The following is a 14,591-nucleotide window of genomic DNA, read 5'->3' on the forward strand; positions in this document are numbered from 1 at the left end:
CTACGGATTGAAGCATTTGGCTACAGAAAATAAAGACCGATACCCATTAGGCTCTCAGTTCATTCTGAGAAATTTCTATGTCGACGATGGAGTCACAAGTACAGACAGCTCAGAGAAGGCTATCAAGTTAGCAGAAGAAGCCAGAAAACTTTGTGCCCTGGGTGGTCTTAGGCTCCACAAGTTTGTGTCCAATGACAAAGCTGTCCTGGTAAGCATACCAGCAACTGAACGTGCATCAGACATTAAAGACCTCAACCTTGCCTTTGATAACTTACCTTCAGAGAGAGCGTTGGGTATCCAATGGCACGTCGAATCAGACTGCCTGAAGATCAGCACCAACCTTAAGGAACAGCCTGCAACACGTCGAGGCATATTGTCCATTGTTGCATCCCTGTACGATCCCTTGGGTCTCATAGCCCCCTTTTTGCTCATTGGAAAGGAAGTGCTGCAGCAGATGTGCTGCCATGGAACAGGTTGGGACGACCCTCTAACCAACGAACTTCGTCCACGGTGGGAGAAATGGAAAAACGACCTCAACAACTTGGAGAGGATAAATATACCCCGAAGTTATGCCCCGGCAGATTTCGGAAGGGTTATTAAACGTGAGTTACATCACTTCTCCGACGCAAGCACTACTGGCTATGGACAGTGTTCATATCTGAGGCTTAGCAATGAAGAAGGAGACATCCACTGTGCTTTAGTCATGGCCAAATCTCGCGTCGCCCCAACAAAGGTCACCACGATCCCAAGATTAGAGTTGACGGCTGCAGTCATCTCTGTGAAAACCAGCAATGTTTTGAAGGAAGAACTTGGATATGCGGACATTGAAGAGCATTTTTGGACCGATTCCAAGTTTGTACTAGGGTACATCAATAATGAGGCTCGACGTTTTCATACATTCGTAGCCAACCGTATCCAGAAGATACATCTCTACACGAATCAAAGGCAATGGAGATACGTCCCTACTGACCAGAATCCTGCGGATCGTGCTTCTAGAGGTTGTTTTGTCCATGAGCTAATATCATCGGACTGGTTTACCGGCCCTGCATTTCTATGGGAAAACGGAGTTGACCTCTCAGAAGAGGTGGCTCCGGAACTGTCAGTCGGAGATCCAGAAGTTAAGGAAACACGGACTCTAAACACGGAAACTGTAGAACAAGATTCTCTTACTTATCGGCTGGCAAAGTTCTCATCCTGGACTCGCGCCATCTGTGCAGTGGCTCGCATTCTTCGAAGGATCAACAAGGATAAGTCAATCGGCCTCTCTACAGTGCAGGAAAGAGAAGAAGCCGAGCGCCTCATCATCAAAGATCTGCAGAGACAAACATATTCGGAGGAAGTGCGGCTACTGAAGAAAGGTTGTCAGCTGCCACCTCATAACAAGCTACATCACCTCAACCCCTTCTTGGACAACAATGGTGTGATTAAGGTGGGAGGTCGACTCCGTGATTCAAACCTTCCTCTCTCAGTTAAACACCCTACCATCATTCCAAAGGAACATCATGTTACAAGGATGATCATAGCATACTGTCATGAAGAAGTCAAACATCAAGGCAAGGGGATGACTCTCAGTGCAATTAGGACAAGAGGTTACTGGATACCAGGAATTGGCAGGACGGTTGCATCCTATCTTCGCCGATGTGTAGTTTGTCAGAAGCTTCGGAGACGGACAGAAGAACAGAAAATGGCCGATCTCCCTCCAGAGCGAGTAAATCCATCTCCACCCTTTACCTACTGTGGAATGGATTGCTTTGGACCCTTCTATAGCAAGCAAGGACGTAGTGTGCGAAAACGATATGGTCTCCTTTTCACCTGCTTCTCCTCCAGAGCCATCCATATTGAAATGCTGGAGGATCTATCTACAGACTCATTCATAATTGGACTGCGCTGCTTCATTGCTATACGTGGAGCCGTACGCCAGATCAAATCTGACCAAGGCAGTAACTTCCTAGGAGCCAAGAATGAACTGCAGGAAGCCCTCACGGAATTAGATGGTGATAAACTGACGAACTTCCTTTCTAAGAAGCAGTGTGACTTCATCCTAAATGCTCCTGGATTAAGTCATGTTGGTGGAGTGTGGGAGCGTCAAATTAGAACAGTCAGGAGTGTTCTCAACGCGACCCTTGGACTCTCACCTGGAAACCTACCTGATGCTTCCCTCCGAGCATTCTTCTATGAAGCAATGACGATAGTTAATAGTCGTCCTCTCACTATTGAAAACCTACATGATCCCAACAGTCTTGAGCCTCTGACACCAAACCACTTACTTACCCTGAAGTCTACCATGGCCCTTCCTCCCCCCGGCAAGTTCATAAGGGAAGATATGTATGCGAGAAAGAGATGGCGCCACGTACAATATTTGGCCGAGCAGTTCTGGAGCCGTTGGCAAAAAGAGTACTTAGCCAACATTGCCTTTAGACAACGCTGGCACACCCCAAAGAGAAACCTGCAGATCGGGGATATAGTCATAATGAAGGATGAAGACTTGCCCAGAAATGAATGGAGGTTGGGAAGAGTCGTAGAGACTACAATGGACAGAGATGGACTGGTTAGGAGAGTGAAGCTCTGTCTAGGTGACAGGAAACTTGGCAAAAATGTTGAACGTCTTACTAAGCGGTCAGTGCTCGAACGGCCAGTTCAAAAACTAGTCTTATTGTTGGAAGGTGACTAGTCCATTCCTTGCATACTATGCTTCTGTTGTTTGGTCATTATTTGTATTATGAAATCATTGTGTTCTTTCTTCCTATGTTTATGGAGTTATGTTTTTGAACACTAATGATTTGGTGGGAGTGTAAATGACCCAGATTATTTGTTTATTTGATATTTTTCAAACAGTTAAATCCCTGAACGAATTATACCTTATAATATAGATTAGACTCTTATTTTGAAATTCGGAACGGGCAACTTCCGGGAAGGAAGATCGTACCGCAACTGCTTGACGCAGAAAGGATTAATGAGAAGGTTATCGTTTTCCATCCATCTTAAAATTAGCATCTAGCTGGAAGGCGAACAGGTATGTTTGTGTGTTGTACTTGTTGTTTACATTTCGGACAATTTGTAAATGTATTACTTGATTGTTAATAAGTTTATGAGCGATCTAGCAGGCTGATGCTAGCACCTCCTGTGCCTTTTCTGTGAATTGATTAGCATAACAGAAACGTGGTTATATCAAGTGAATGTTTATTTGTTTTATGTTATGATTACAGCTCTTACGATGTGTCTATGGCAATTTGTGAATAAATGGGTTGGAATACCCCACCATGGTCCATCCGTAATGATCATTGAGTGCATCGTCTGAATAAAGTCCGGCTGGAATGCTACAGTAATAGGAAACTCAGAGAAACTCGCGGATTCTTCAACTGACATGACTGCTGCAACTCACCTGCACCAGGGCAAACCTCCGCCTGCCCCACTCCTGCTAAACAGGTGAAAATAGATCAACAGGACCGCTGAGTCTATTTGAAAGACTGAGTGTAAACACAAAAAAATATTTTATTTTATGTGCAGAAAATAGGTTTAAATGTTAAACAAATTTCTTCCAGTCAGAGAATGTTGTATATAATTTAATGTTTGCTTGATGCATAAAGTTAGATGAGTAATAAATAAATAAAACTAGTTTTAAAAACCATTTGATCACATTTTGTATGATGGATTATGCAGAAAAAGTAGAATTGGGCTGAAAGATCTATCGCTTTATCACCTCTTCAGGTTGTAACTAAAAAACTAATTACTTTTGAAAATAAGTATCAGTAAAGTAACAGGATTACTTTTGGGGGGAAGTAATCAGTAATTAGTTACTGATTGCATGGCGCCATCTGCTGGCCAAACCTTCACATTGCACTACAAGAATAAAGACTATGTAGTGTGCATCCTGGTAACTGTGGCTTGTTTACAGACTCTAATATACTGTGTGGAAATGTACAGATTGTTTGTTTGTTGCATTCAGTAAGACCTGAAATTAGAGACTGCACTTCTATACAGTCAGATTTCTTCCAACCAGACCAGCTGCCCCCTGCTGGCCTGTAGAAAGAATGCAGATTCAAAGCTTCACGTTCAGATGCGCCAACGTCCATCCTTTTTTTACAGCCTATTTGTGACTTGGCCGCCATAGCAGTGGGTATCAGTGTGTTTACAGTTTTGTTTACATGTGAACAAAAAGAAGAACAGGACTGTAACTACATGCAACCAAAGACGTGATTGGTCAATGCATGTGGACTACAAATAAATATGTATATAAATGAATAAAAGCATCTTTCACCATTTTTGTTCATTTAGCCAATTTTTTGCAATAAGTCATCCTCGGCTCGCTGTGTCCACAGAGGACGTGTCCACCTATAAAAGTGTGAGGGCTCAGCAAACTCCAACCCCTCCACCACTGAGGATGTAGGCCCATCCTTCCTGTCCACTCAGTGAGCCGATACACACCAACGTTGATTTTCTCACAAATAATTATTCTTATAAAAATTTAGTCGGCACACCGCAGTAGGATGTTATACTAAAAGCAGTCACAGGTTTATTAACATTGAGATGATCAGATAGTTTACAGTCAATAAAAACATGTTAGTAATATTCAGAGTGAATATAAATGATGTTAAAAACAAAACATCACAGTTTCAGCTAAGAGATGAAGTCTAAATGAGAAGTAATTTATAAGATTGTGTTAACTCCAGGATTACATTAAAAAAGACATTGATTAGCTAAAAACATCCTTGTTCCATGTTTTTGTTAGAGTGCAGTCATGTCGGTGACCTTTCCCTCTGCTCGACTTCACCTACGGAGGACCAAAGCTGACTTCATGAAAATAAAGTAATACAGCTGATAAAAACGACTCATATAAAACACTTTGAAATACAAACGAAAAAATACACAATTTAATTCCTTTTAAATACTTTTTCATGGTCTGTGTTCATCATTTTAAATTCATGTATTAACTTTAGAGAACCTTGAAAATATTATTTCAGTATTTTATGATTTGAGATCAGTTTGAATGAGTCAGACTTCAACTTCCATACAAGAAGTGACTATAATTCTCCTTTTATCCATTTTCCCTATTTCATGTTGTGTTATTTTAGTATTATTATTGATAAATAAATTTACTATTTGAGTATTTTGTGGACATATTATTACTCATTTGTTACTTTTCAGTGTTACATATATTTTGCGATGTATTTGGTCAAGAACGTCTTAGCTCTGTAAATCGTTTTCATTTATGAAAGTTTAAATTATATTTATTTCTAAACACATGTTGTCATTTACAAATGTGTTTATTCATTTGGCCTGTTTGTTTTTCAACAAGTCACCTTTGGTCCTCCGTATATTCGGTGGGTTTGAAACAGACTGCAGGTTATAACTCGTCTTTAATGCAAACAAAGTTTGAATATCACCAATAAAACTCTTCTTCTTTTGTGTCTTCATGTCCCACTGTTACCCTGCAGCGCCCCCCTGTGGTCTGCACAGAGAAACCCGGCAGGTGTGGTGTTTCTGGGCTCAGGTGTGGTGGCGTTTTGGCTTCAGAGCTCACTGCAGCAGGCAGGTGCACTTGGTGCCTTTCTCTTTGTGCATGGTGCCGAACAGCTGAAGGGCCTGGTTGTTGATCAGCTTCCAGAAGTTGTCGAAGGAGATGTTCTGGCCGCTCTGCACACCCATCTGCTCCAGGACCTTACCCAGGCCTTCTTCATTCTCCACCGTCTGCAGGCAGGAAACAGCAAGTCAGTCAGCACTGCTGGAAACACTTAGTGGAAACTCAGGGGAGCGTGATCTCAGGCACAAAGCACTCCACCAACTCTGGTCCAGAATAACAGAGAGGAGGATGTGACCTGCTTCATTACTGTTAGCATGAAAGAGTTTTATTTCATATTTTTTTTTTGCTTCTCTTGTATGCTTAAGCATCCATCCATCCTCTTCCCATTATCCTTTTCAGGGTTGTGGGGGGGCTGGAGCCTATCCCAGCTGTAATGTTAATTCAATATTTTTAACATAATACTGACTCTAATCACTTTTTCCTTTCTTTTCATGCAAAGTGTGTTTTAAGCTTGTTTTAAGACTTTAAAAACAACGTTGAGCTGTCAGTGCACAAAGACTCGATTAGTCTGATTGTTACCTAACGTGGGACGTTCTGCTGACTGATGGCAGTTCGCTGAAGAGAAGCCCATAATTAAATCACCTCTGCGGCGCCCTCTGCTGTGCAGATGACTGCATTTACAGTTGGTGTCCAGGTGATGCAACAAAAAGCAGAATTCTTTACGACAACTTTCAGAAATATCATCAAACTTTAAGCTAAAGGAATCAGTTGCTTTGTCATTTCCAGAGATGGGCAGTAATGCGTTACTGTAATTCGATTGCTTTTTTCAAGTAACGAGTAAAGTAAGGGATTACTATTGCAAAAACTGTAATTAGATTACCGTTACTTTCCCGTCGGAACACTGCGTTACTAAAACCGTGATTTTTTTTTTTTTTTTTTTTTTTTTTTTTTTTTTTGCGAGAATGTCTCACGACAGTGACGTAAGCGAGTGCGACGTTCGTGACAACAGCTGTGTGCAGATCAACAATGGATCACATATCGAGTGCAGAGAGAGTATGAGCGTGCAGCGTTTAAAGCGTGGAAGTACTGACCTTACTTTGAGTTTGATTCCATAAAAAGTGACAAAAACATTAGTGTCCGCTGTGCGTGGGAAGAAAACTTCTTTTTACAGCGAAAAAACCCCTAAACTTCCAACAAGCACCGAGTAGCTACGACGTAATGGGAAACTCACAGAGAAACTCGCGGATTCTTCCACTGACCGCGGCACACCTGCACCAGGGTACCCTACCCCACTCCTGCTTTACAGGTGAAAATAGAGCAACAGGACCGCTGAGTCTTTGACTTTATTTATTTTCTGCTGTGTTTCACTTGCATCTATTTGAAAGACTGAGTGTAAACACACAAAATATTTTATTTTATGAGCTGGAATGTGCAGAAAATAGGTTTAAATGTTAAACTAATTTATTCAAGTCAGAGAATGTTGCAGATAATTAAATGTTTGCTTGATGCATAAAATTAAAAGATTAAAACTAATAAAACAAGTTTTAAAAAGAGACTTTTCCATCTGATTACATTTTGTATGATGGATTATGTAGAAAAAGTAGAATTGGGCTGAAAGATCTATCACTTTATCACCTATTCAGGTTGTAAATCGTGTTTTTAAAAAGTAACTAAGAAATTACTTTTGAAAATAACTAATCAGTAAAGTAATGGGATTACTTTTGGGGGGAAGTAATTAGTAACTGATTACTTTTTACAAGTAACTTGACCAACGCTGGTCATTTCTAATAAAAGCATGTTGGAGGATCAGTGTGAAATCTAGTTCGGTTGTAGACATGAAGGATTTTTTATTTTAGGAATGATTTGATTGGGAGTATAAAAACAAAGTCTGTTTCTCAGTTGAAGCCCTCAGCGTGGACTGGGATGGATAAATAAGTGACAGAAAAATCTGAGTTTTGCTGACTTTGTTCCAAATAAGGTTTTAAACCCAAAGCACAACAAAAACACTTCAACTTCTACCATCTGTGCAGATTTCCCTTCAGGACTTTCTGAGGACTGTCTCCGTCATAACGTCTCTGATCTGCAGTGAGCATTCCCGAACACGTCAGACGTCACCGAGGACGCATATTATTCCAGCCCCCGCGCTTAATTAACGAGGAACAGACGCATGTTCTCCTGCAGTCTGCTTACTTGGTTAAACAGCCTTTGTTTGGAGACCGAGTTAAATGATTTGTGATTGGAAGACGAGCTGTGATGTCATCAGTACCTTGGCAATTGCCGGCATCTGACTGGAGATCATGGACTGGAACTGGGTGGTGTTCATGGTCGGTCCGTTGTCTGCAGCTTTGTGAAACTCGGTGACCAACGTGTTGAGGGCCAACTCCAGCTCTGAGTACTGAAACAGGAGCAAAACAGCTGCTGTTAGCAATACTGTTATTAATCATCAGGAATCAATAATCAGTGAGAGACTGACAAAAGCTCTTGACCAACAATTTTTAATTAACCGTTCTTTCTTTCTTAATAAAAAGGCAAAGATTACGTCTGAACCAGAGTCACATTGTTTCATATTCCTGGAAACTTTGTTCCCAAACGTAAAAATCAGTGAGAGCTGCTGATCGCTGATTTTAATCATCGTGAAAAATGTCAGGATATCAAGACAACATCTTGAAATCTGTTCCTGAGAGAAAATTGAGTGAAGACGAATACCGATGATAAACGTGTGTTTGACCATCTCATGTCAAACATGAACACTTTTACACTTTATTGAATGTAACAACAACCAAACTGCATGAAACCATCTTTGTAATAATAAAGAAGCCTCTCATGTCTGTCTGCTCTGTGTTGGTCCAGTGTTTGTGATCCTGATGATTTGAACTTTACTTATTGATGAGATAGCCTTTATTTGTCAGTTGCAGGTCTTTTGCCCACAACCGAGATGACAGACCTTGCCGACCGTACATATAATACAGAAACATCACATTGGGGAGACAGGTCAGGCCAGGTAGCAGGAAAAAACATTGAAATGTGTAACACAGAAGGATAATACAGGAATGCACAGATATCAACACACCACAGCACAATAAACACAGACAGCAACATGGGGAAGAGTTCCAGTGTGTACATCTGATCTGGGACCGCTACAATCTTCGACTGCGCCTCCAGCTGACCCGATGTCCACATCAGAGGGGAGGTAAGCGTTGGAGGTGGCGTTGGATCCGGGGTAGGGAGGGTGATGCGTCGGTGAGTGCTTATCAGTATATGTATGTGTGTGCGTGTCCAGAGTTCAGCTGAGACAGTGTCCTTCGTCCTGCCAGGCTAAGTAAACAGTCTTCCAGCCAACCCAGGTGGCCTTGCATGGAATGGGAAGGGAAGGAACAGACTCAACACAGTCGTCATCAGGGAGTTGTTGTTCGGCTCCGGCCTTGCAGCTGGTGCCAAAGGGGTATCCGCATGAAGTGATGGTATTTTTTACTTTAGTGCGAACAGCTCATATGAATTTCAAAGCAGTTCTACAGTCCAACACCGGTCTCTCAATCTCCCGTTGGAGAGCCGCGAGCTTCGCCATACTTGCGTTCTGTGATGTTGTCATTTCTTGTGCTCAAGGAGCCGATTCTGAGAACTCACGGCAGTGTGCCTCCCCGAGATGTCATCCAATTTGTGCCCAGAGATGTTATTCCGAGCGAGCCCTTCCGAGATGTATCCAGTCTGCAGTCAGAGATCTTATTCTGAGTGTTCACAGCAGCCATAGCCTCTCCAAGATCTTATCCGTGCTGACTCAATGAGCCCATTTTGAGAAACTCACGCCTCTCCCATCGCTTCAATCCCAGCGGGCAGCCTTGTGGGGGTTTGAACAGCTGGTTCCACTTTCTTAATTCTTCGATAAGTCAGGGCCAAGCCAGCTCCGATCAGCCAGAACCCCGTTACCATGGTTCAGAATAGGTCGATATCTTCAGCACTCAGGCTCACCCGAGCCCAAACTTCTCGTTGAGGAAGGGGTGTCAGTTGCATTTAGGGACCAGTTGATCAAATCCATAATTCCTCTTTATGTTTTAGAAACAGACTGTGAGAGAGTGTTCCAGGGAAAAGGAATACAAAAAACACGAGACTAGACAAGGACATAAGCAGGGAAGATGAGGGAGAGGAGAAAAAGTGCGTCCGCCTCCTCCGAGAGCCAAAGAAGAAAGTCAGCAGCAGATACGAACATTTCCACACACAGTTCATCCTGCTGTAATTTTACAGGTGGGCTTCATCCCCGATGTTAGCGACAGCTTACAGATATAAAACAGATAAAGAACAATTGCTCTACCGCTCCACTCTGACGCCCTTCACCTGTCCTTCCTCTTCACCTGGATCTCATCCCTCAGTTGTCTGTGCATATATAACTGTGACGTTTCCTTAAACGTGTTGATTGGGACTTTGGGTCGCTGGTCTGTTAAATAAACTGGTTTCCTGTTCCCTCCATGACACATTCTGTTTCACCAAGCCTTTATCCAGCGCACATCAAACATGGCAGGTATGTTTCTGGGCACTCAGGGGTTTTCCTGCTTTAGGTTTTAAGTTTGCATCTGTTAGCAGTGCCTGCTCCACTCAGTGTGCGGGGAAGGGCTCTTTGTGATGACCTCCACTGACTTCTTACGCCCACAACCCCCACACTGACCCAAACTCTGACTTTAACCCTAAAACTGAGGCTTAACAGCCAGAATCTGTCCTGATACTCACCCTCTGTGACTGCAGCATCTGATGTATTTAAGGAACGTGTGTAAATTACAGCTACAAGTACACTAGTACTGTCAAATGGACTAAAACATGCAGGAGATTAGAAAGATATCTCTTTTCCTGGGTAACTACAGGGTGCAGCTAAATGACACACAAAGCTGGAATCTGAAGAATTTCTAGCATCACAGATCAGCGTCTCCAATCTGAGCGGGATGATGTTTCGTGTGATAAATCCAGCAGTGCTAAAGAACAGAGGCAGCGAGGTCTCTGCACACGTTTAAAGAAACAGGACGACCCAGCCACAGCGTGTTTCCTCACAAGCACCGGGGTTTTATTCCACCCTCTCTGTACAGACTCATTGTGTCAACACTGGATCTCTGCTGTTACTCATATGCGCCTCACCCCGTCACTAACAGGACGAGGATCTGTCAGCCAATCACAATCTGGACTGATAAGGTGCTCGATTTGATTTGAAATGTCCAATGTTCATATTGCAGTTGTTATGAAGCATTAATCATTTACTCCTGAGTGAGAGATCAGTCGTTACTCTTTAGTGGACAAAAATAAACCCATAAACTGACACAAGCTTCGATTTCTGCACCAAATCTTTTGATTTACGCTCTTCAGTAACAATATTAAGTTTCACACTGGGACAAATCATCCTGGATTTTATTTGTTCGCTACACAAAAATATTAACATCAGAAGTTTCCTCCGAGCTCGAAACTGATTAAGATTGGGCAGGATCACAAAAATAAGGGCAGTAATCTTTAAATTCTAATGAAACATAATGAGGTTCCTGCAGTGTGCGGGGCTGGGTTTGAGCTGTTTGGCTTTGCTTTGCCTCGGCCGAAGCAGAAAGTGTTAAACAGCTGAATGAGATCAGACCGAGCGGCCCTCTGAGGGCTCAGCTGCTGTTGTGAAAGAGGGCGGCGGCTGCAGAAGTCTGCCTGATCCCAAACCAGAAAAACTATTTCTCCTGCTTTAACAGGCGAATTAAAGAGAAAAGATGACTGAACACGAGCCGAGACTCAGAACGTGTCAACCAGCTTTTATGTGTTTTTACTCAGAGGGTCCAAACTGCTTCAGCTCAGTCCAGAGATCCTCTGAAAACCCACTTCATGCGATTGTCCAGCCTCCTTCACCCAGTTCATGTGAGCTGCTTGTGCATGGTGGGTGTAGCTGAAGCAGACGAGCACTTAAAGGGTCTGCTGTCGGCTCCACCTGTATTTTTGCATTCTCAGTCAGTTTAACCTGAGCTCAAATCTGCATCAGCGTTTGGTCCAAAGTAGAAGCTGAATGCAACACTGCCTCCCAGAGGCCAAATGCACCAACTACAGCTTTATTCAAGCGGATTTACAGCTTGTAATGGATTTCCTTACATCCATTTTATTTTGCAGGAACTGCTGTATACTGTGTGCAGAAAAACAGTAGACATAAAACTAACTGTACAAATGATATCAGCTTGAAAACGAATAACGCCAACGCAGTGTGGGAAAGCCCCACTCTTAGGGCATAACGCCACTGCAGACGGGGCGTGGATGAGCAAAGTCAAATCCAGGCCAAAGCCCGGCTGCAGCACCAGAGGTCAGAGCAAAAGTACCAAAGCTCTGCTGGCTCCAAAGAAGAGTCAGTCAAGGTTAAACTTTAGAGCTGAAACAAAACAGTTTTAGTCTCTGTAGCTGATTTCCTCCTTCATCACAGATGAATAAAAAGAAATAAGAACTTATTTATTGGGTGAATTGACTTGTTGAGGCTCTAAGTTAGGGGCGTGGCTTCTTTGGCTGACAGGAGTCCACACAGCCGTCTGTTCGGCTTCACTGGACCTGTGGGCCGTGTTTTGGAGCATCTCTAATGTGGTTATCTGACCAACAACATGGCTGCTGTGTGGTTAGGTGTAACAACAGACTGAAGTCTGAGCTCCATTCTGATGAATGAAATTTCAGCAGCCAGTCAGCACGTACCTGTGCTCATGTTTTGCACCTGTACAGTTTATGAAAGCAGCTGCTGAACCAAGCTCGCTACATTTAGCTGATAACTCAGCGCTCTATGGTCAGGTCTGTCCCCAGAACCCCAAAGGCAAACATCACGTACTCAACAGGAAGAGCCAAAAGCCCAATGCCATCTTTTATGTACAGTCTGTTTAAAACTAAACCAAATGGGGAAGGTTTGCTGATACCATCAACCCACATTTATTTTATTCAAATTGAGCCAGGAAAGAAAAGTTTGACTAGAATTTCAGAGCTTCGGCTTCCAGTAACTGCTGTCCTTTATCTGCATGCAGCAGCTGCTTTCATTTTCAGGTCGCCGGCCTCATTATTTCACGTTTCACTGCGCTGCTTTCATTAAAGCGCCTTTAAGCTTATTTATAGAAAATAATCAGTCACACTGATGGAACATTACTTAGCCTTTAAGGTATTATAGTTCTAACCTGGGCTATTCTCATAAATATTACTTTTACTGTATTACTTTCAGAGAAATAAACTCTACGGAGACGCAAACACCGGACAGAGGAGAGAATCTGCACCTCTCGCACCTGGAAGTAAATCAGTGTTCCCGTTTGATTCGACCCGTTTCCTTCATCTCTGTCTCACACATCCTCATAAACTTGATCATTTCTCTCTCCAGCAGCTTCATCGCGCAGCTCTGGGCGCCCGATCACACCCAGCAGTCCTGCGCTCCGCCCGCCGAGCCCGTCTCAGCCGATCGCTCTGATCGACCAGCCGGGGAGTTCGATTATCTTACCTGAGTCTCCATCTCAGAAGTTCGGTCCCAAAAAACGAGTAAAAAACAACAAGAACAACTAATAACTAAAAAACCACCGAAACCGAGGAGCACCGAGCGGAGAGTGCCGGAGGATTTACACGTTTCCTGCTGAGAGTCACACAAAGTCCTCCCACTCACCACACACACAGTGATACACGCGCGAATACACACCCACTGAACACACACACGGACGTGTGAGCCTCCGCTGCTTTCAGACCCTCTAAACTTTGTGTAACCTCTTTGTTTGTCAGCGCTGAGCTCTTATCAGCCCCACCCACACGCGCGCGCACACACACACACACACACACAGAGGGACGTGACCAGTCCAAACTGACAACTAACAGCAGCGTAAGATGAGCTTTCTGGAACAGCCTGTTCAGGTTTGTTCTCAAATTCTTATAATTGTTAATCAGTGGAGACGCGTCACAGGTCCGTCACAGGGAACTGGACCACACCAGCCGGGTGTGTCTCCGAGGGCCTGAATAAGTCATTCTTACGTTTAGAGTAAAAGCAGATCTCTGGCGGTGTTTCTGTTGGGACAGGAGAGACAAACAAGCGGCTCGGGGTCCAGATCCAGCCCGCCAAAGCGTCCGGTCCGCCCCTGGACGTTTTGCAAAGTGTGGAAGTTGCAGTGACGTCAGCGACGTTGTTTGTGTGCATAAATTGGCCAAATGACTGTGAATGCTACACGTGAGACAAGATGCTGATTGGACCAGCCAAACATAACTTTTATGCGTTTCCACTGTGACGTGTTTGTGAGATTCCACTCATGAGATTTCTCAGCTGTTTTTACAAAGATGACACATTAAATGATCAAAACTATTTGACAAAATACTTTCGGTTACCTGTGCTCAGGTGAACATCTTCAGATTGTTTAGCTACAGATAAGAGAACATGGAGGGTGGGTCTTATTTCCAGTTTTAAACGTGGTCCGTGAACTCGACTGAATCCTGTTAGAGGTGACAAATTAAAGGAAAAACTAACAAAGTTTGTTAATGTCACATATGGACCGCCTTAACACCGATTCTCCAAGTCTCTGACAGTGGGTGGATGAACACCTTTCTTCCAAAAGATAAGGTGGAGTGCAGTTTTACACGCTGGCGGTCGTGGCGTCTACTGACATCCTGGAAAAGACCCAGATTCCCAGATGCTTTTAGCAAAAGTGCTTTATAAATAAACTTTATTCTGATCACTTTTGGATAAAACCAATAATTAACTTTATTTATTGGAAAGAACACAGCGAGCACAGTCCTGCTGTAAAAGATGATCTGAAGAAAAAAAGTCTCTGCTGTCTGAAACCATAAATCAAAAAAGGAAGACGCGTAATGATCGTGGCAGCAAGCAGGAAGCAGTCAGTAAGTGTGGTCAGGCCTCGACAGGTGAGGCTGGCAGTTACTTCCTCCTGCAGAGCAAAACTTTCAATGAAACAAAGAACATTCAGTCTGTAGATTTCAGAGCGACTTATTACTCCGTGTGCTCAGCACGCCTCACGCTACACGCAAACACACAACAATCATGTTATCTGATGCTTTGGCAGTATGTGTTTTTACTTTCACACCAATCAAAGCTTTTCATTAGAAACGGTCTTTT

General features: G+C 43.2%; 2 protein-coding genes across 3 annotated transcripts; one reads left to right on the forward strand and one right to left on the reverse strand.

The window, feature by feature from the left end:
* The first annotated feature begins 1,670 nt into the window (after window positions 1-1,670).
* Window positions 1,671-5,058, forward strand: LOC308405669 (uncharacterized protein). Of its 2 annotated transcripts, none has more exons than XM_080896370.1 (2): window positions 1,671-3,426; window positions 4,320-5,058. In XM_080896370.1, the coding sequence occupies exon 1, from the start codon at window positions 1,685-1,687 to the stop codon at window positions 2,669-2,671; it is 987 nt and encodes a 328-aa protein (XP_080752496.1). In that variant the 5' UTR covers window positions 1,671-1,684; the 3' UTR covers window positions 2,672-3,426; window positions 4,320-5,058. The 2 variants fall into 2 exon arrangements, with proteins under 2 accessions (XP_080752496.1, XP_080752497.1); XM_080896371.1 differs by having other exon boundaries at window positions 1,671-3,013; window positions 3,207-5,058.
* s100v1 (S100 calcium binding protein V1) lies at window positions 4,484-13,166 on the reverse strand. Its single transcript, XM_080896372.1, has 3 exons — window positions 12,981-13,166; window positions 7,788-7,916; window positions 4,484-5,688 (listed from the first exon to the last, which is right to left on the reverse strand). The coding sequence occupies exons 1-3, from the start codon at window positions 12,990-12,992 to the stop codon at window positions 5,518-5,520; spliced, it is 312 nt and encodes a 103-aa protein (XP_080752498.1). The 5' UTR covers window positions 12,993-13,166; the 3' UTR covers window positions 4,484-5,517.
* Window positions 13,167-14,591: the final 1,425 nt, after the last annotated feature.

This window comes from Rhamphochromis sp. 'chilingali', assembly GCF_963969265.1.
Source record: "Rhamphochromis sp. 'chilingali' genome assembly, chromosome: 11".
Lineage (NCBI taxonomy): Eukaryota > Metazoa > Chordata > Actinopteri > Cichliformes > Cichlidae > Rhamphochromis > Rhamphochromis sp. 'chilingali'.

Excerpts from the sequence above, each read along its gene's own strand:
- s100v1 (XM_080896372.1), bottom strand. Across the intron at positions 5,689-7,787 it reads AGATGCCGGCAATTGCCAAG|ACGGTGGAGAATGAAGAAGG; the intron begins GTACTGATGACA and ends TCCTGCCTGCAG.
- LOC308405669 (XM_080896370.1), top strand. The coding sequence starts at position 1,685 with ATGGCCGATCTCCCTCCAGAGCGAGTAAATCCATCTCCACCCTTTACC.